This window comes from Coptis chinensis, chromosome 1 (genome assembly GCF_015680905.1).
Source record: "Coptis chinensis isolate HL-2020 chromosome 1, ASM1568090v1, whole genome shotgun sequence".
Classification (NCBI taxonomy): Eukaryota; Viridiplantae; Streptophyta; class Magnoliopsida; order Ranunculales; family Ranunculaceae; genus Coptis; species Coptis chinensis.
The window spans coordinates 36,896,249-36,919,332 of record NC_141456.1 but is presented as its reverse complement, the minus strand read 5'-3'; the positions used below and the strand labels follow the sequence as shown (position 1 = coordinate 36,919,332).

The 23,084-nt window shown below is 37.1% G+C and overlaps 1 protein-coding gene and 1 pseudogene across 1 annotated transcript; one reads left to right on the top strand and one right to left on the bottom strand.

The window, feature by feature from the left end:
• Nucleotides 1-7,366: 7,366 nt before the first annotated feature.
• On the bottom strand, nt 7,367-15,623 carry LOC147523803 (uncharacterized; annotated as a pseudogene).
• Nucleotides 15,624-19,106: 3,483 nt separating this feature from the next.
• Nucleotides 19,107-21,427, top strand: LOC147523802 (uncharacterized). The gene is made up of 2 exons (XM_086599641.1): nt 19,107-19,459; nt 19,707-21,427. Exons 1-2 carry the CDS (start codon nt 19,394-19,396, stop codon nt 20,802-20,804), a joined length of 1,164 nt encoding a protein of 387 aa, XP_086455767.1. The 5' UTR covers nt 19,107-19,393; the 3' UTR covers nt 20,805-21,427.
• Nucleotides 21,428-23,084: the final 1,657 nt, after the last annotated feature.

The following is a 23,084-nucleotide window of genomic DNA, read 5'->3' as shown; positions in this document are numbered from 1 at the left end:
CATGCGATCCAATTCAAATTTTAGGAACCAGCCCACATAAACATATTAAACTGGCCCAAAAATAAAAGACTAAAAGAATTGGCCCAAAACAAAACTGATGTGGTCCGGCCCAAAGGTAACCCAACTAGTGCGGTCCGGCCCAACTAAAAAAATACCCAAACAAAACATCAGCAATAGTGGCCGATCCCTTCATCTTCTCCAGTGCTCCAACCCAATTTCCGGCCACCCAAAAGCCTTCACACACCACCCAAAACTAACCAACCGAAATTGGTTAGGATGAAAAACCCCAAAGCTTTAATTCACCAAGCAACCCCCGATTTCCAGTTAGAAAAATCACCTCCAAATTCTTAGATCCGACCGCCATTAATGTTCTTGGAGCTTTCAAACCCCCACAAACTCCCCACTACCACCATACATTCAACTAACAACCCTCAATACATAAAAACAACTCAAACACGAAAAAAATAAATACAAAAACAAATCCCTCAGTATCACAGTAATGGCAGTAATGGCCTTCTTTACATGGGGAGGAGGTTTGGGGCTCGCGCCTCCCTTTACCACCACCTAATGGTGTTGACAATACTAACAATCTACTAAGTTTTAAACATACACAATAAGAATACTCTTTGAAGAGAAAAATGGCAGAAAATGAAAGATGAACAGAACATGGTTTTGGACGTAGTCAACTATGTCTATATACGAGAAAAATACAAAAAATAAACTACTCACCTCCTATGTTCGGCAACAGAAAATATCGAAGAAAAAAATGAGAGAACCAATCCCAGCTAGCTCGCGATATCCGCGTTCTTCTCCGTTTTCGGCTTGTACGTGTTGTTTGTGGTTTTTCAGAAAAAACTAGTTTCTCCAGAGACACCCTCTATTCTCCTTAACTTCCAAATTACTAAATATTCTTATATCATAACTATGGAAATATTATTTCTATTAAAAGTATTATATATATATATATATATATATATATATATTATGTTCCTTAGGTTAATATCTTGTTTCCTTTTTATTTAAAGCTTTCCAAAAATTAAAGATAATCTACCCACATTCAAAATTCAAATACTAGTTTCCTATATTAACATTATTCGAAATTACTATTTGGTATTCCACATGTTAGTACGTTGACCAGAAAAATACAGTCAAATACAGAAAAATATTAAATATTGTTATGCAGATAATGTAAATATAAAATAGGGGTCTTACAGTTCGATTATTTGGCGGTGAGATAGAAACATTTGCAAAAATTAGGCACTTTTAAGATGTGAATTACGACTTTTTTTTTTTATAACATATTAAAAATCATAAAAATTGTTTATACTAGGCACTTAGTGATAATGGTATTGTCCCCTTCTCCATGATGATATTAGTCTAGAAATCTCACGTAGTACTTGAATTAGGATTTAATTTTTGAAACTTAGATTAATATATAGATAATAGTCGTTGCATCTTTTCATGAACATTTTGCTTGAGCATATTTGATTGTACTTGGCAGTATTTTTCTAAGACCTAGGTTAAAGTACTTAATACATATCCAGTGAGCATCTAGCCTTAAAGCCTCATAAGAGTGAAATATCTGAGTGATGACACAAGGGAGAAGTAAATTCCAAGTAAAGAAATCATACATCCACTTGCTTGATCACCACACCATATCCTAAGCGAGAATTTAGACTCTCTTTAGATCGATATAGCCAGAAATTCACACCTATATGAAATTTATTATCCGCTAGTCACCTCACTGAGTCTTGCATTAGCCTTTTCACAAATCATAAATCCTTTACCCAATAAAACAAAATAAAAAAATAAAATCAGCCTACCTATCTGGATAAGTATGAGAAGTAGGATGAGTGAAAAAAAAAAAAAAAATCTGTGTAAACAAAAATTAGTTAGTTGCTTCAGAAAAGAAAAGGAAAAGAAGTTTACATCCAAAGAAAAAATAAAATAAAAGAAAAGAAAAGAAAAAATAAAAAAATAAAAAATAAAAAATAAAAACTCCAAAAATAGAATAAAATGAGAGTCAAAAAGCCAAAATAAAAAGGCTAAGGATGGAAACAAAGTGTAGAAGCAAAAGAACAAGGTTTTCTCTAGTTACATAATATGAAGACCCTATTTTCTCATACTTGTCTTTTTGAATATCTATTTTCTTCCTTCTTTAACCAATACCTACGCCCCATATCACCTAATAAAGACATCTAGCTCAATTAGGAATAGGTTGGTGTGATAGTAAGTGGTAGATGTATTCGATCGACCTCGGCTTTCTTTGATTGTCATTGAGATTGTGAGAAAACGTGTGCCCACTGCACACTAGAGTTAGCAAACTTGAGTGGAAAAATCAGAGTGTTATGTGTTTTGACACATTCCTGGTGAGAACCTACTTAGGCACACTACCCAAAATTTCCGAAACGGACCTGCCATTGCATTTTATATCATAGTTCATTGTATAGTTATTTATCTTAAGATGATTTGATTATTATGCATGTATTAGTTTAAGTTTTAGAATGATCATCCTTGTTTAAATACTAGTGAGATGTATAAAGTCCGAGATAAAATTAGGAAACAATTACTTTTATTTCTTAGTCGTTGTAGTATAAATGAAGTTTGTGAGTACCTTCTCTAGAAAACTCTCACGAGGCTATAACTCGTCTACTAGGGAATTCCTAGTGGTTTAAGACCTTATTGTATATGGTCAATGCAGTCGCCCTCAACGAAACGAGACTAGTTAAAAATATATTTTTGGCCACTTATTTTAATTTCACATATTTGTTTGAGGACAAGCAAAATGTTGTTTGGGGGTGGTTTGATAAGAGCCCAAAATTGTAGTTTAAACTCTTTAATAGTATTTCTATTTAGCCAATTATGTTATTAATAATATAGGTTTATCACTAATTACGTGCTTTTGAGTATTTTAGGCTTTGGAGTTGAATAAATGTCAATTCGTTACTAATTAGGTGCTAAAAAGAGCTAAAGTGATTGTTAGAGAAGTTCCATGAAGAAAGCCCAAATTTAATGGAGAAAAAGCCCTTAAAAAGCCCAAATTTAATGGAGAAAAAGCCCTTAAAAAGCCCAAGTCAACACTGTTAAGTAAAAATTAAACCGGATTAGAGAGCTGAAGAAAAGTCAATAAAACTTCAAAAGGCCATATATTTAGACTCAGGCCTCGGAATTAGGCCTATTGTATATCAAAATGACCGGCTTAGAAAGCTCTTTTCAATGGTCTAGGCCTTGACTCGATCAGAGTAGTATAAGTTAGTAAATTTGTATGCTACAGTAACACGACCAGAATTGGAAGTTTTGGATTTACCCAATTGGGTTATGGACTTGATTTATGGGTCTATAACCTAGCCTAAAAACCCATGCACGAAATTGTAACCTAACCCTCTCCTATATAAAGAGGATTAAGGCTAAAACAAAGATTGGCTACTCCCACTTTAGTTTAATATAGTTTAGGATTCTCCCTCTCTCTCTTTTTGTAGTTTAGTTTAGGTTAGAATAATTTAGTTTGTAGCCTCCATTAAATCCTTCAATAAAAACCCTTAGTTTAATATTCAAATATTGTCTCTTTAATTTAATGTCTTCATCTTATTGTTTTGATATTGTTCATCCAATGAAACAAGGCTAAAACCTCCATTAGAGAAGGTTAAAGAAGTCATGTGAGGATGATTAGTTGTTAGAATAGTTGTTATTTAGAATAGAATTTCAAGTTCATTATTATGAGTATTTAGAGATAAACCTCATAATGATGAACTAGAGTTTAGAGCCACCATCAAAGAGATTTGTGGTGGAGCTAAACTCTCATGCTAGTGGAACCTTGATTCGAGAGGACTTGGTATTCACTAGGGATTAATATTCGATTCGATGACTAACTAATAGCCAATCGAATTGCATGGTGGAATTTCCCCTCTCTAATTATTCTTCTCATCATTATAATCACTTTTTTAGCTTCTTAAAATTATTGTTTTCATATTATTATAATTACTCTCATCATTGTTCCTTTTGTTTGATTAGTTGAATTCTATTTATGTCTTGATGGTTTATGAGTGGAACAAATCCGTACTCTTTATATATTGCATAATGAATTGAGAGTAGGAATATTGATCTAAGAACTTATTTAGTTAATTGATTATTTGTGTTTACACATAGATTGTTAGTTTACATAAATTTGCTATTATCAGTTTGCTGGTGCTTTATTACCGAGCTGGATGTAATCTATGATAGGTTGCATCCATGTTTGACTCATCTGAGTGTCAGAGAGTGGGCATAGGTCTAAAACTTTTAGGATATGCTCATTTTTGTAGGCAGGTCGGTCGACTATTTCGATGAGTAGTTTCCTAGGGTCACAATTCGGTGTTTAGGTCGCTAGGTACACCAAGCTGTCCGCGTGGCGATTATCTTCCCGTAGGAAATGTTGTATAGAGATTTTTTGAAAAGAAGGCAGTAATTGATCTATAACTTGAAGGTACTTAGAAAGGTTACCTTCACTGGTGGTATACTCATGGACGACCTAGCAAACCACCAGTTGTGAATCACTGAAGACCCTGAGCTCCAAAACATTGAGTTCTAGTGCCATACGAAGTCCCATGATTAGGGCTTCATACTCCACTTCATTGTTAGAAGTCGCAAAATCGATGCGAACTAATTTTTCCACCATAGAACCATCTGGTGACACTAGGACTACTCCGACTCCACTGCCTTGGATTGCTAGCTCCATCCACGAAAAGTGACCACTCTGACGGGTCGTGTTGTTTAGAGGTCGGGGTGCTGTCATTTGGTTCCCAGTTTAGGTCGTCTATTGGGAAATCTTCTAAGAAATCAACAACGACTTGACCTTTCTGAGATGTTCTTGGGGTGAACTCAATGTGGTGTTCACCGAGTTCTTCTGCCCATACTGTTATACGAGTTGTCTTGTTGGCTTTAAGAAGGATCTTCTTAAGTGGAAGATCGGTGAGCACTTTTATTAGATGTGCTTAGAAGTAGGGCCTGAATTTTTGTGCTGAATAAAGTAGTGCCAGTATCGCCTTTTCAATGTGTGAGTAGTTCTTCTCAGCTGGAAACAATGTCTTGCTTGTGAAATAGATTGGTTTCTCTGCATTTTGATCCTCTTTGAAGAGAACTGATAAGCGAGAAGGAAACCACGACTAAGTAAGTACCCAGTGATGTTTAGCCATCAATCGGTTTTGCAAAGACGGTGGTGTTGTCAAATAGTCCTTGAGAGTATAGAACGCTTGGTGGCATTGGCCATTCCATGAGAATTGTTCACCTTTCTTAAGGATTTGTAGAAAAGGTAGGCATTTGTCTGATGCTCTCGATATGAATCGGTTTAGGGCACGCCACCATTCCTAAAAATTTATGTATTTGTTGCTTTGTTTTTGGGTCGGGCATTTCCTAGAACGCTCGAATCTAATATGGGTTCGCTTCTATCCTTCGTTGAGATACTTGATACCCCAGAAATTTCCCAGAGGACACGTCAAAGAGGCATATCTCTGGGTTGAGCTTCATATGAGTTTGCTTGAGTCTGGAGAATGCTTGTTCGAGATGATCTAAGTGATCTTCAGATTTCTTGCTTTTTACAACCATGTCGTCTATGTAGACCTCCATGGTGTCTCCTAACATGTCCTAGAACATTTCAGTGACCAATCGTTGGTAGGTTGCTTTAGCGTTCTTTAGGCCGAACGAGAGGACGTTGTAATAGTAGATGCCCTGTTCTGTTACGAACGATGTTTTCTCTTAGTTTTCTTCTGCCAGTGGAATCTGGTTGTAACCACTATAGGTGTCCATGAATGACATAAGTTCGTGGCCAGCAGTTTGGTCCACGAGTTGGTCAATTCTTGGTAAGGGGAATCCATTTTTAGGGGTTTTTTGGTTAACATTGGTGAAATCGACACATAAACAAACTGTGTCGCTCTTTTTTTGGGATTGCTACTATGTTAGAGATCCATTCGGTATTCCACCTCTCTAATGAAGCCTACTTTTTTGAGATTGTCGATCTCGTCGTTTATTGCTTTTTTGAACCTAAGAGATAATTTCCTAGGTCATTGGCGAACTGGCTTAGCATTAGGGTTAACATTTAATTTGTGACATGCAATGTTAGAGTCAATTCCAAGGACATCGATGTATACACTACACCATAACAGCCTATTTGTAACGGATATATATCCGTTACAAAAAATATTAGTAACGGTTATCTTGCGTTGACACAAAAGCGTGACTAATATTAGTAACGGATATTTGTAACACTTATTATCCGTTACAAAATTTACTAACGGTTATAAAGTGTCACTGAAATTAATTTCAGTAACAGATATCTAACCGTTATAATTTATTAGTAACGGTTATCAAATTTGTTTATCATCTATTAGTAACGGATATAAAGGTCACTTCGATTTTCTGTTACTAACGGTTCTGTATCCGTTACTAACGAATTTTCATTGTATAAAAAAAAAATTGTTGCTAACGGTTCTGTATCCGTTACTAACAAATTTTCATTTTATAAAAAAAATATTGTTTTCTCTAGCCCTTTTATATATGGGCCACCTGTAATGATTGGAGGCTTTGCAGTTAGTGTTAATAGAACAAGACCCCGAAAAATATATAAGCCAAAATAAATGTCATTAGATAAGTACATGCAAATTAAATTAAACCCATATCAGCTATTCTTTAACGAATAAATATATTTATGACTATGAGCGCACGAGTTTGAAGAGTAAGATACATGTAAGTAATTTTTAGTCAGTCTACTACCAACAAGGATATAAACGATGAAGGTGATCGATACAACAAAGAAATTGCCCAAGAATGAATTGAATCGATGATAGCTCCAACTATAGGAAAAAAGCTGGAGGAACCATTGACAACGTTGGATATATGTCTTTGCTCGATATTCTTGATGTTGAAACATTCTATTAGATATACGATCAAGTTTGTATTCCATCCGAAGCGGCAATAGTTAAGCCCATTAAAGTAACGCCACCACCACCAATATAAAATAAGCACAAAGTCATGATTATACTCTTTGTATAGACAAACATGAAGACACTTATAAAACCATCATGCAAAAACAAATGGAATGGGATGAAGACCGTGACAAAGGGGAAGGTAGTCCAACTCCCTTGTTTTGGCCAACAACGCATGTATTAAATGCTTCTTCGCCAGGGAACATTAAGATGATCGTCGTAGGGCGGGCTTATTATTTCCGTTAAATGCTTCTTCATAAGGAAAAAATTTCGCTTAATCGACATACCTTAAAATGCGCTTGTTCACATGCCTCGACCGTCTCGAACTCGGGATAACAAAAATAATGATTTCGTTATATGCAAAAGATGAGAGTTTCATGCTACATCATAAATTAGGCTAAAGGATTCAATCATATGATATAAACCTGGCCTTAACAAGCACCAAAAAGTTATCTTTGACTTATAAATATGGTAAAATATAGGTCTTCCTCATTATACCTCTGTGCCCCGGGGGCTAGTCGGTGTAAATTCCTATGGCTCGGTTCATCGAGGTTGTGACAAACACCTTGTGTTTTGGTCTAAAATCGTCATATTCAATGGACTTTTATGAATTGCTACAACAGGGGAAAATTGTATTTGGTCTGAAAAAATTCATTTACCTTTGCAGACGGATGTACTTTTTTGTCGATGGATGACCATACACATCCCCAACAATGGTAGCATTCTTTGAACCATCGCATTTAAGAAGATGAGGAGAAGTTAACCGAATTGTGCAAGATAGAGTCGGAACATTTCAAAGACATTACGCACATTCGGTTGTAAAGTTTGGATAAGTCATCGAGTCTCCTTATTAATGCCAAAGAGGAAAAATAAGAAAATGGAGAATTGGCTGAAATTTATTACCCCGGAGTTTTGATCTGTTCCCAGAAATCTAGTGTTTTGTATGTATATAGCTGTTTTTTCCGGCAAGAGGTGATAAAATATCATGATCCAATCTTACAAAATCTGAAGGAAGTGTCTGTTGAAGCGAGAAAACATACCGATAGAAGTCAAAGAAAGTAAAGCTTCTTCTTACGCAAGCCAATGGAGACATGGCAATAATAATGTCTCCATGAGTAAATAATAATCACATCCGTCCAATTTGCATTCAAAAGAAAGAAGTAAACTCGCATCGCAAGAGTTTAACCCGGTCTGAACTTTGCCTTATTGCATCATTTCAGTTACCAAAGAATTAAGCGAAGTGTGTTCAATCACAAGTCCTAGATTGTGTATTCAGTATCATAAAAATTACAATGACAACACATTTGTTAAGATTATGTATCAAATAACATCATTAGATATATAACATGTTCACATTCTATGTTGTTTTTGAACACTAATATGTAGACAACCGGTTGAGAAATTTCGTTGAGAAATTTCATATCCGCATAATTTCAACTTCCGAAATTACAAGACAATGCATTTAATAAAGTAAATTCAACATATCTTTTGATATCACGTTGAGTAATCCATGATGTTTTGAAGACAAAATAACCCTAATTTAACAAACTTATTACAAAGCTAAATATCATACTTTGTGGCCGATCAAGAGAGCTTCAAAGTTGGATACACGCCGCAGATTAGCTGCAAAATGAAAAAATGAAAAGAAAATCAACAAAGGTAGTAATATAAGAAATCAGCAATAATAACAACATTATATATCTACCGACACCTTATCTTTTGTCCGAGAAAATAAACAAATCAAAATTTTCATCATATTATCACAAAGTCAGGAATAGATGTTTTGAAACCGGATGAGTAAACAATATATAGTAGAATTGTTTTCACAAGGGTAACAACCAAATGCTAGATTCAATTTTCAAATGCACAAGTCATCGATTTCGATTTATGTTTATGAATGTAACTTGAGAGATTGCAGGCTTTAGGAACTCCAAAGTTTATGATGGTATTAGAGAAGGCCATTTTCAGTATTTGACCCAAAAGTTGGTACTAGAACGAGCTATTAAATTTATTATAAATTCTGTACTCAGATTAGCCAAATCTTTCAGATGGTACAAATCATAGGAACCAGCTTTAAACATTCTTTTGTGATCATTTATCTATTGAAGTTCAATGCTTTGATAAAAACTGAATGAAATAGTCCAAAGAATTTTGTGTGTGCGTAAGACCTTTAAAAACGGATAAGTTCAAGATATGAAGCTAGCTAAACACCACTTTAACATCGAGCCAATAAAATTCATACTGCAAAGCATAAAAACAATAAATGACCTGACAGAGGATGCAATAGGAACGCAACTAGGTGAGTTGCATACAACCTCACAAAAAAACAGTTAATGTCCGGACATTCCAAAAGTACAATTGAAAGTTGGAACCCGGACGAAAAGGGGTCTATTAGCCGGTGGCTTTGTATGCAACTTCGAAGTGATTGTCTTCTAGCACTCATGCTCACACATATTTTGACACATGCTAATTCTTTTCACTTATGTTTTAAGAAGCGGTGAATGCAAATACACACGCCCACGGTATAAACACTCACATTGGGTCGACGGACAAGAGGCCGACAACATGAGCTTCATTTCGACTAGGGTGTGGTCCAAGGTGGCATGAGTTAACTATACAGCCACCGACTTTATTTGGGGATCATTGGACTTTTAGGGATAGGAGAAAGGGCAGAGATCATTACTTCCTTGTTTTTCCATACATGCTCAACCCATTCACTAACCCGGTGTCAAATAACAATCTACTAGGCGTGCTTAAGCCGTAGGGTAGTACGCGTGAAAGGTATCACCTCATTAGAGAAGAATTACAGTTAGGAATATGTGCATTAGAACTAAAAGAGAAATCCGTCGCATGGAATATGCCTAGAAGTTGGAGTTTCCTAGTTATATGGGTCTAGACTGGCAGCACATCCACGCACAAAACACACATGAACAGGAGGAAGAAAAAAAAAGCCTTTCTCTTATATATAGAAGTTTTTACTTCTCGCAAATATTCATCCTCAACGGGCAGTTTGAATCCAATATGCACTATGTTCTAATCGAATGGAAATATAAAAAGTTTAAAAAAAATGAAACTGAATTGGCATCCTATCGGCCACGGATCTATAGTTCATAACCATTGTCTTTCCGTTGTGTAGATAGATCCACGAATGGCGGTAAAAATATCTGGTGTAAATATGTACACACCACAATTTATAAGATCACTCACTGTTGATCACAAGAAAATGACATTGGTCAAAACAAGTTCTCATTTACAAGTTGCCGACTATACACCGAAAAAGAAGTTGAATCTAAACCGATTACGCATAAAGGTCTCGGTTTCTCCTGTAATGTAATAATTGGTTGGTGATAGGATCGCCACCAATTCCCCAAACCGATTTGTTGATTCGATTGAAACATGCACATGAAAAGTGAGGAAAAAATGAGCATGATAAAAATCAACTAAGCCGACATCAAATCTACTCAAACAAAGTTCATGCTTCAGCTTAGCGACTGAATCACTAAGATTGTTCCCATCCCACCATAACTTCTATGGGCAAATTTGTAATGAAGGGCAAGCCAAAAACAACAAGCAACAATGAGATCACAAAGAAAAACAATTCAAGGTAGAAACGATTCACGGTTTTATTATTAATAGGAGTATTTGCGACTTGATAGACCTACCACGATTTCGGCAATGGAAAATCAGCAAGCGTCACAATTCAGCAAAAAGATGTGTGGATCGCCACATTAAACAACAACCATATTAGCTATGTTATTGGAAATGGAATCACGTAACACCGAAAAAAATCATTATACAAACAGATCTCACCAACATGAGTAAGGAGAAAAATAGAAGTCAAACCGGATTATCTTCCATGATTAGATCTCTAAAGTTGTAAAGTTCACCAATTTGAACCATGTGGTTTATCTTCTTTCAAGTATCTATAAAATTTCAGCATTGCAATTGCATATCAATAAGCCCCAAACTTTCGGATAGTCGTGAACCAAAGTTAAAGCTAGAAACACACTAGTGCATAACAATTACCTTTTGGGACTCTAAGCTCATTAGAAAGCAGACGAAACATATAATGCGAATTCACGCTCCTCATAAAACCCAACGAGATAGATTTGCACCAAGTTAGGGATCTACACAAGCCCATAATTCATCTTAATTACATAAATAAAATAAAATTATCCAAACACATAAATGAAGTATTAAAGAGCATACCTTTTACAAGCTGAAATTGGATGATGAACCATTGCACCGCCACGCCAAAGGAAATAATGGCTTGGGTATATTCAACGACAACGGTCGAAAAACGAAGTTCTGCAAAATCCAAACACAATAACCAAAATTCTACTAAAAAAAAAAGACACCACCAATCCAACCTACCAATCTAAACACTAAAATTTCAACTAATTCAATCAGAATCAAATCAAGATTTCACCTTTAGTTGGTCCACCAACCATGATCACAAGCAACAACTTTCTCTTGAGCTCCCCATCTAAAAACCCAAATTCTATCCAATCTCACTTGTTTTATCTTTTTTTTTTTTTTTTTTTATTATCGAAAAAAAACGATCTCACTTGTTTATCTAAAACCATGTAAATTAGACAAGAAATTTTATTGCGGCAATAATATATGACGAAGTGTTTGAGAGAACGAGATCACAAGAATATTTGAACAGAGTTGGTTTTTTTCCAGTTATGAGGACAGATATAAAACTAATATAAAAGAAAGTTGTACTTGTTCTAAAAAAGACGACGAGAGTTTATTTGAGATAGAGTGTCAGTCTTGCAAAGTGGATTATTATTTACTTATTATTACAGAAAATAGTTGAACACCACTCAATTTATGCGATAAGTTTGCATACATACATTCAATTTCTCCCGGGACCCTATTGTGTGTTGGGACTTGGGATATGATTGAATTGTTATTAAGTAATATATATACTATGATTCTTGTATGATATTAGAAGACACATAGACGATGCTCTAACGCTAGGGATTCTAGTATTCTCAATGAAACAAATTTATGCACTCTAACTAACTTCAGACTTGATTAACACAAATATAAACTCTCAATAACTTGACACAGAGAATCTAATTAGGTCAACCAAAACGGACCACATTGACGGCTTTTTCCGGACTTTTGTTAAAACAAAAAAGTTACTAGATTCCATTACTTTTACTCTACTCTAGAGATAATTATCATTTCCTACCCTTAACTATTCTCTCTCTCCCCTTAACCCAAAAACTCACACATTAAAACTCTTCCTCCAAAACGCCCCAATAAAAAGGACCAACAAAAAAAGAAAAGACTAGTGTCAAAACAAACGCCATGGAGAGGTTTATCTCTACCAAAACCTCTCCTAATTCTCTCCACCTCTCCTTCTCTCAAATCGGTCGAGTCGGTGTTCAAGGACTTGGGTCATCTCCGTTCCCACGATGTTGAGTTTGGCCGAAGTCGGTTAGGTTTCATTTTAAGCGAACAATCTTCTTTAAAACTTAAATCCATAATTCAATGCTCTACAAAAGATTATGTTACACCTTCTTTGATGTGGATTCGGGTTGACTACCAAAAGTGTAACTCCAAGCTATAGTAGGAGACAATTTCAATACCTTTGACAAGCTTTCAAGTGATGTACAAAAGTAAGTAGAAGTTGTATCCCCAAGATGTAAAACAACACAAGAATCCAAAGGAATACAAGGGTAGAACCCAAAAAGGCCAAATTCCCACACAAACAATAAAACAGTAAAAATAGTCAATGTAACCACTAGTGTCACATGACCATTTGGGATTTAAGAAATAGACACTTGGCTTTATAGCCTTTTTGTTTTTTTAAGTAACTCTCTGTAATCTTTTATAGCATCGAGAATCAATTGTAGATTAGAACTTGAAACAAGAGTACTCTTTTGATGTGAAGAAATAGGCAAGTCAAGAACAAACCAAAGAGTAAAACAAAGGAGATGTTTAAAAACACAAGATAAGCCTTTGATTTATTTAAAAACCAAAACTAGCCATTCGGTATAAACTTCTCAATATTTAAAACCTTAAAAACGGGATCTAAACATGACATAAAGACATGGTTCATACATCATTTTGATCACACCTAACCTCAACAAAGCTAACCTGTTTTCACTTGTTACTTGAAAACACATGAACATAAGAAAAGGGTGTTGTACCATTAGGATAAAAACTAAAACAAACAAAAAGATGTAACAATAATTTGAAGAAAATGATCACTCAATATACTAAAATGGAGTTTATACTTGAAAATTAACAATTCCCAAAACCCAACCCCATATAGACAAGCAATCAAACAATTCAAGTGCTTTTTATAACTATACCGATAACTGACGAAAACAAAATCGGTGAAGCTAAGTACCCTAATTATTAGTTACCATTTTCAAAGCAAGCTTCCTTCCACGGATCAAACAATTTCGTCTTTGAAATATTGAATAAAAGGTATGTCCTTTTGGCACCACAAAGAGCTAACTTTAAAACCCTGCGAGATCGAGCAAAAAAATATTCTTATTAGTTGAATTGAGCAAGATGGAGAAGAGGAAGAAATGGATGGAAGAAGAAATGAGGAGGAAGATGAACACTTACATTGACAACAAAGACGCATCGGTCGGGTAAAAAGAATAACCAACACCCATTTTCCTCTTTTTGTTTACTCTTTTTCACTTGAAGGGTTGTTGACCTAATGAGCACGAAATGAAAACAATCTCGTTCAACATTTCGGTTTTTGTTTTCTTTTAATTAGTCCCAATTTTGCTATTTACTTTTTCTAACACTTGCAACATTTGAGTAACCGTTAGTTAATATCTAATAGACGTCACAAAATATTTCAGGTAAATTACTAACGGTTACGTAATTTTGTAACGGAACTCTAAGTGTTATTAATTTACTAACGGCTGGGTATGTGTTACAAACGAAAAAATGCAATTGTTGCAAAATCCCTATTATGGTGTAGTGATAACCAAGCGAAAACGTCTTTATTCAGAGATAAAAAGCTTACAAGTTGTGCATTGAGCGTAGGATCAAGGTTAGCTCCTACGTATACAAATTTGGGGTCGTCCTCAATTCCTAGGTTGACCTTCTCCTTCGGTTCTGTCTCCATGGCTGCAGCAGGCGGGGGAGCAACCTCTGGGTTTTCCGTTTCTTGTGGTGCCTCCCCTTGCTAAGTTGTCTAGGCAACTTCAGGTAGCTGAACGCCTGTAGGGGGTTATTTAGTGGAGCCCCCAGCGTTTTCTTTTGGTGGCTTCACCTCTGGGGCACCTCTTTTTGTTGAGACCACAGTGTTCTCCTTGGCCAGATCGCTAGATGTGGATTTGGCAATGGTTTGGACTTCAGCAATGAAGTTTTCTACTAAATTTGTTGTGGCGATTTCTCCCTTGTTTTTTACTGAAGCCCCAGTAGGCTTACTGACTGAGAGGATCTGGTTGCAGTTGTGATCATCGAGCTGGTTGCTTCGTAGCTCCATCATTCCTCTGGGGTCGGGAAATGCAGCACCTGATGGAGTGTGGAAGGCACAACTTGCATCTTGTGGATCCAACGACGTCCTAATATAGTAGTATAGGACGAGTTGATATCCAGAATGCTGAAGCGTGTGTTGATATTGATCTTGTCTTCATGTGACCCCACTGAGACAGGTAGAATGATGTCACCTATTGGATCGGCTCATGATATGTTGAAGTCGTAGATAGGGGCTATTGGATTGACCATGACTGACTTGGGCATGTTCATCTTCATCAGAGTTCAATAGAATAGGATATCGCACGAATTGCCTAGATCGATCAGGACGTGTTTGACAGTCCAGTCGCTGATTTTGACGTGGACTACCAAGGTATCATTATGTGAGAGGCACACCTTATTGAGGTTTGCTTCAGTGAAGGTGATATCTCCTGAGCTGCGGCCATTTGTGCGTGGGATGGGGGTCGCTTGTGAGGAGAATTGGTAGACTTCTTGGAGGGTGCCAACTCATCTCCTTCTCTCTCTGGACTTTGGAGGATATGACAGAGTCGTCCTGGAAGGTGATCATGTTGATGGCTCTGTTGATATCTCTGTCAGAGTAGTGTTAGCGACGTTCATGACGCGATCGCTCATTTGAACGTCCTATAGCATGAGAGCGAGCTCTGTTGCTTGGGCGCGGTGGAGTTCGGCTTCGCTCTCTGTGAGCCATGAGTTTGTGACGCAGATCGCCATCGGGTATATCAATATAATGTTTGATATGCCCTGCCTCGATGAGGTCTAGAAGGTAGTACTTGAGCCCCTGCCAGTCGTTAGTCTCATGGCACTTTGCTTTATGGAAAGCGTAGTACAGCTTCCCTGGTGTGTCCTCTAGCCGTTTTACCTCAGGTCGGTAATAGGCCGTGTTTTTTATTTTCTCCAGTATGTAACTTGGAGATCTTGTAAGCACAGCGAACTCTCTTTTGGTTTGGTTTCGGTGCTGGGATGGGCTACTGACCCTGTTGCCTAGGTCACTTGTTGGAAGACGGGGCGTTATCTGAGATCGCAGCAACCTCACCTGTTGCCTTCAGCCTTTCTTTTTTGAGGCCCTTCAGTAGGCTTGATGTATTTCTCCACGCGTGCGTACAACTCGGCCAGTGTTTCAGGGTGCTCTTTCATGAGTGACCTGGACAGACCAGTGTTTTTCCTGATCGCATTGGAGAAGGCCATTGTGGCAAATGACTCCTTGAGGCCGCTCTTTATGGACAATAGCTCTGTCTTGAAACGTCCCAGGAAGGTGCGAATTGGTTCGTCACTCTTCTGAGATAATTAGAAGAGTGAATTGAGATCGGTTGTCTTACGTCTATTGTGGACGTACTGGCTAGCAAACTGGTCAGCGAGCTTTTTGAAGCTGTCGATTAAGTTTGGTCCTAGCGAGTAGAACCAATCAAAAGATCCATCCTTTAAGCTTGCTTCGAACAAGCGGCACTGCAGGTGGTCAAACTCCTGCGCACTGTAGAGTGTAAGGCTCTGAATGTAGTGAGCGACGTGCTGACCAGGGCACATGTTGCCGTTGTACATTGCGAACCGAGGTTGAATGAAATATTGGGGGGAGGGTTTATTGAGTACCTCGAGCATGAAAGGTGATGCCTGGTATGTTTTCAGCATCTTATGGACGACTTGAGTGGCGTCCTTCTTCCCAGTGTTCTGTTCGATCCACTGGGAGAGGCTGTTGATCTGCTGGTTGACCTTATTGATCATGTCCTCCGCGGTAACTCCGTTCGGGTTCTAGGATTAGACCTGGGTTTTGAGAGCGATGTTTTCCTGTCGGAGTTGGGTGATGCTACAGTTCATGGCTTCCATCTGGGTAGACATAACCTTCAGTTGATCTTGGAGGCTTTCCATGCTTCGTGGGCTTGAAAATTTGCGATTCTAGGACAATGGTTGGAAGAAATGGAAATTTTGAGTAGATGAAATTTCAAGTAATTCGATCCACAGACGGCGCCAATGTAAAGGTTATATTTCGTCTAACCTTACTAGTGTGGGTAACTTGGGGGTAGGAGTGTAAAAAAAACCGTTGACCCATCATCCTGTAGGGTACCCGGTCTTCACCCGCCACCCAAACCCGCACCGACCCGAAAACAGACCCGCCCCGCCCCGCCACTATTTTTACGCAGTCGGGCTATAGGTGTAGGTTCTATGCTCAAACCCAACCAATCAAGCTGCCCGACCCGCACCGTGTCAAATTAAAGTCGTTGACCCAACCCTGTTGACCTGCACAATTTCAAGACTCTAACTCTAATATTTTTGTATTTTATTTATATTTTCTTTTAACTTTTGTAGGAATTTGGGAGATATTAACACAAACTTATAAGTTTAACATCAATTTCAAATATTCAAGTTTGAACATTGGGCAAATATCAAAAATTCAAATTCAACTTTCGAATTTTGGAGAAGATGAATCATTCATCATTGTATTAATTTTGAATTATTTTAGTTTATATTTTATTGTTTTGTACCATAGATCTTAGCTCTCATCTTCATTTTATCATGTTATAGAAGATAATCAATTTACAAATGGTAAATCACGAGAAAGAAGTTTCAAATTTGCAAATATGGTTTTGGGTTCAAGTTCAAGTTTTTTTTTTTTTGATTGATTCTATTTTTTTCTCTATGTTGTGAATTAGAAATATATTACTTGCAGAATTAGACAGTTCTTTTTGGGTGAAATTGGGTTAAAATGATCATTTCCACCCGACCCGGATGACCCGCCCTGAAAGCTGACCTAACAAGCCGGGTGATGGTACTAAGACATGACACTTCAACCCGCCCCGCCCCGCCCCGTCGGGGACCACTGGATTTGTATGGCCTAGACCTGCCCTAACCCGACCCATCACTATTTGACCCGCTATTGACCCGGCCCGCCCCGTATTACACCCCTACTTGGGGGAGATGGATTAGTTGATTGGGTTTGACTGAGTTTGTATGGACAAACTGCCTACGTATCAAGTTCTCTCTCTCTGGGGGGAGACTTGAATTAGGTCAGACGTAGTTCCTCATCCTCCTTACATAGGCAAGATACCCGCGCCTCATGCTCTCCCGCTTCAGGTCAGATCCAGGCCTTCAAGTCACTTATGAGCCATGATGGTAAGTTATGAAGAATCAATAAACTACGTGACTGAAGTTTCGGTCTTGATGGTTGCAATAAAGACTTACGTTACAAGCCGTTGTGGAACAATAGGAATGAGCGCTAGTGAGGTCGCTACATGGTGAGATCATCTACTCGACTCGAGTCACTTTGAAGCGAGCTCGCAGGTAGAGTATGGGAGATCGGTTGGTGGTGACATTACTCTGGGCGTGAGTTGAATAAGTTACTTGCCTGAGTCGAGTCACTATAAAGCGAGCTCTGAGGACAATGATACGAGGTTAGTTGTTAGTTCTATATATGTTAGACACGTGTGTGATATTCATTGGATGTGAATATTACTCCCTCACAACAAGCTAGATCAAGTTTAAGATAATTATATTTGAAAATTACGGATTAATATCTTAAACCACAAAGTGAAAAGGCTATCTCAATTTGATCTCTTAGTTTCCAAATACTTATACACCATAATCGCTGTTCATTAACGTATTTCGGTTTATTTTCAATAAAAATATATTCTAATTCAAAAATCTGTGTGAGACATTTTGTAAAGTCCTTTCAACCCAAAAAATATTTAATAGATCCCAGAAATATGCCCATATCCAAAATCTAATATAACTCTATAGGACAATTTTTTGAAATAAATCATCTTACATAATTTAGCGAATTTGATATAGTATACCGACTCAAGTAGGGAGTCAGGACTTGCATATCTATTACTTAAGTAGGATAATTAATTTATCACGTATTAATTTAATGATATTATATTATACCTAATACATATTGGATAATCAGTGAATTGAATTGAACCAATCATGCAATATCAATATTCAACTCTCCTACTATTAGTATATGATTCATTTTTCAAATTTATACTCCTAAGGTACTAGGAATTTGAAGAGCTTGTGAAGGCTTAAAGGTTCATCTGCCGACTAGTGTTGGTTTTAGGAGTCCAATATAATGTGGGAGTTCACAGCTTGTGATGGCTTTAACGTACCGAAGACTCTATTTGCCTCAATGGTATACCTGTGAACTGTGGTCACATATCCATCTATATATAATATATATTAGATACAGATAACTGTTAAAAAGCTCGGAGTGCTTATCGAGAAGTATCCACGAAATAACTAAATTAGTTTTGTCAATTTGAAAATCTTACCAATATTTCCGTCAAATAAAAATTTGCTAACGCTTGAAAATTCAAATTTAATTTTTTTTTACATAAATGCCAATGTCAATGGTTACCGAGTTTTTGTTTTTATTTTTTTTCAGAATATATCACACACACAAAACCGACCCACTCAACGCGTAATTATAGCCAACACTTCACATACCATTTCGATCAAAATTTAAGATGATGATAATAACTTATCCAAGACCGAAGTTGCCTAAATAAAACGTGACTAAGAAAACTTCTCGAGTCAACCAGCGCGTAAAACATTCATTCTTATTAAAACTCAAATTACAAAACTACCCATCTCTAAAAACAAAAGAAAAGTCTAAAACAGTCAATTACGCATGACACACTCCTTGTTTATATAAACACCCTCGACAAACTAACAAAATTTGTACCAAAAAAAGTAGTCCAAAAATTAAACAACTGCTGCCACACACATGACAGATAGGTTTCCTAAATTTTTAATTTTTATTTAGGGTTTATAAACAAAGCAAACAAACCCCCTCCCCCCTCCTTTCCTGGTTTATTGTTGCTTTTTTTTTTTTGTTAAAAACAAAGATATCCTTAAACGGCTATAATTGCAGAACCATAGATCCTTGTTTTTGACAATTTTTTGTTTTTATTTTGAGATTGGCGGTTGAATTTTGAAAAAAGTTTTGATTTTTATTAGAGAGAGTAATGGCTGAAGGAGGATATTATAGTTGGAAGAAGACCGATGATATTTGTGATGGTGTTTGTAGTCAGGTATGTTTGTTATTATGATTTATGGATCTGTTTTATTTGTATGTGGATAAAAATTGTATCTTTTGGCTAATTGAATACAAACTGTAATGTATAGATAATACGTGTTTGATTATGATTGGTTTTAGATTGCAGAAGTTGTATAGTGATATATTGTCCACTTTAAAGTTAGAATCACCCTTGAATGAGATTTTTTTTTGTTCTTGTAGTTAGAAGTAGTACTTAATATATTTTCGGTTTTGATCATTAGGAAACAAGAGCAGCTTTGAGCCTGTCGAGACTTCGTTGCATTCTTCGAGGGTTGGACTTGAAGCTCTACATTCTGTTATTTGTTCTAGTTCCGGCATGTGTGTTTGGGATATATTTGCATGGGCAGAAGATCACATACTTCCTGCGGCCGTTGTGGGAATCTCCACCTAAGCCTTTTCACGAAATCCCACATTACTACCATGAGAATGTGTCGATGGAGAACCTTTGCAGGCTTCATGGATGGGGAATTCGTGAGTCTCCGCGGCGTGTCTTTGATGCAGTGTTGTTCAGCAATGAGCTTGACATACTTACAGTTCGATGGAATGAGCTATACCCTTACATCACACAATTTGTTCTCCTTGAATCAAATTCTACTTTCACTGGGTTGCCGAAGCCGCTTGTCTTTTCCGCTCATCGAGATGATTTCAAATTCATTGATTCGAGACTGACTTATGGCACTATTGGAGGGAGGTCTAGGAAAGGAGAGAATCCATTTGTTGAAGAGGCATATCAACGTGTAGCCTTGGATCACCTTCTCAGAATAGCAGGTATAACTGATGATGATTTGTTGATAATGTCTGATGTTGACGAGATTCCAAGCAGCCATACAATTAATCTTTTGAGATGGTGCGATGAAATCCCCCAAGTCCTCCATCTCCGGTTGAATAATTACTTGTACTCTTTCGAGTTTCTCTTGGACAATAAAAGCTGGAGAGCTTCTGTTCATAGATATCAGACAGGTAAGACAAGGTATGCACATTATCGGCAGACTGACGACGTCTTATCAGATGCGGGATGGCATTGCAGCTTTTGCTTCCGCCGTATTAGTGAGTTCGTTTTTAAGATGAAAGCATATAGTCATTTTGATAGGGTAAGGTTCTTGCACTTTTTAAATCCCCAAAGGATTCAGGATGTAATCTGCAAAGGGGCTGACCTATTTGACATGCTTCCTGAGGAGTATACATTCCAGGAGATTATTGGGAAGATGGGACCGATTCCTCATTCTTTTTCAGCTGTTCACCTGCCAGCGTTTCTTTTGAATAATGCTGAAAAGTATAAATTTCTCTTGCCAGGCAATTGCAAAAGGGAAAGTGAATAAGTCTTATAAGGATTGGAGTGTTTGCATTGTAAATTTAGACACAGTTGCTTAGTGCAGTTGGGTCATTGCGGCAGGTGATGGACTTTAAGGTGGCCGTGGTACTGGATTTGGTAGACCAGAGATCCAGTTAGATGTAGACCATTCTTTTGAAACAGGGTTGGAGAGATTTGGATGTCTTCTACACTTCGGAGGTGACATTGTACATTGTCTTGGCCGTTTTTGTTTTGTTTCCTCAAAGGTGGAGCGGCCATCCATTTAAGTTAAACAAGAAGCTTGCTTGTTGGTGTTAGGGGGGATGAGGCCCAGCTACACTTCTCAGGATACCTTGCACATAGTGCCTGTTGGTATACACATAATCCTTTGAATGTGAAACAAAACAACATTTTTATGCTCGGTTTTTTGTTTTCATTGAGACTAATTATTCATACATTCTTACAACTCATTTAGGCATTGTCTTCTACTCGTTTTTGTACATTTTTATTGCTACAGACCTCTTCATGATAATGCCATTTATTCTTTATACATATGTCTGTTGATGGTGAAGTGGTTATTTTGACTGCTATTGAACTGTTTTGTAGTTAGTCGATATTTTATGAATGCAAACAAAGGATCCGTTGCTTGCATATCTAATGTCTTACTTATGATGCATTGCTTTTTATGAAAAATGAATGCTGAATTGTTACAGGTCTGATCTATGTATATTATGAAACACTTATATTGCAGTCCTTGTATTCAAAGCTGTGGTGATGGTAAACTGGAGATGTGCTTACACTTTACTTGCTTCATTCTAGAAATATGAGTTGAGGAACTAGTGAAAGTTGTGTTAAATGGCATACATAAGAACATAATCGAATCTTTCAATGTAGATAATCTTGTTCTCACTGATTGTGATTATTGCTGCTGTATCATTGGTTGGGAGGAGTATAATTTTTTTTTCTTTGTTCCTTTTTTAAGGTGTTTGATCTTTTTGTTCTTGCTACAGATGCATGTTTTTAGATTTTTTATTTACTCTGATGTTTTACGTGACTGGTTACTTGACTGAGATGGTTTAGATCTAGACAGTCGAGATAGGTGGTTTACCGGTTGCACCTTTGTCCTAGATTGAATGGTTTGTCAATTTAGTGTTATATGGGATTATGCATATCAGATACAGGGTTATCTATGTTTGTAATGCTGGTCAATGCTTGTGGCTATAGAGGTGTGACCTTGGGGTAGGTCCGCTTGTCTGGACCATTTCTTGGGCTTCCTTATCGTCTTGGAGCAAAGAAAGAGTCTTTTAAGTAGCTTAAAAGTCTTCAGACTTAAAACAAAGTATACTGAAGCTAAAGTATTGTACATATGACAGGTTGGATGAATGTTTGCCCCATGTCGATAATGCCCACACTTTAGTATGTCATTCTCACTTTGTAATGGTTGTCTTTACTTGCTGAGACGTGCCTTAAATTTATAGCTGTGCCATGTGGTGTGGTGGAATTTTTTAGCTGTTTTTGTACCGTTGTAGTGTATTATTCCTATGGGTGGTGGGGCACATTGTCTTTGATACCTTACAGCCATGATTCATTGTAAAGAATGTTTTTGGAGAAGAACTGGGACAAGGCACTAAAGAAATCTATTGAGTTTCCTAGGGGGCAAATTGTATATTTCAAGAAATAGTATTGTGTATTATATGGTGCATTCTACCGTTGCTTTGTTCTCTGACTTCTTTCTAGCTGTTGTGTTTTAGTCTAGGTGCTCAAATCACACGAATATGCTGCAGTATTAACCAAGTAGCTCGAAATGCTGCAGTATAATATGGTGCATTTAACAGTTGCTTTGTTCTTACTAGCTGTTGTGTTTTAGTCTAGGTGGCAAGTTTTTCCCTCTTTCCTTCCCCTTGTGCAGTTGTGATTCCACATGCCAACTTTGTAATTCTATAATAATGCTGCTTAATAAAATCTTTACTTATAACAAAAAAGAATAGGATTACATTGCAAACCAAACAATAATGCAATGTTGGTGCTCAAATTACACGAATATGCTGCGGTATCAACGAGAGCATCTCGCATTGGGGCTAGCAGTACTTTTGATGGACATTTTAAATGAGGGTCTCCCATGTGTCTACTGTCTAGCCAAGTCAGTGATTGCCAATTTTAAACTTTCAGAAACTAGACATTTTTTTTTTCGTTTGGTCATGCATAGCGTTTATTCGTTTAACACATGTTTTGATATTTTGAATGTGATTTTGGATCGTTTTATAATTACAAAAATTTCACTGGGAAAACAAAAGAAAAAGAACCACAC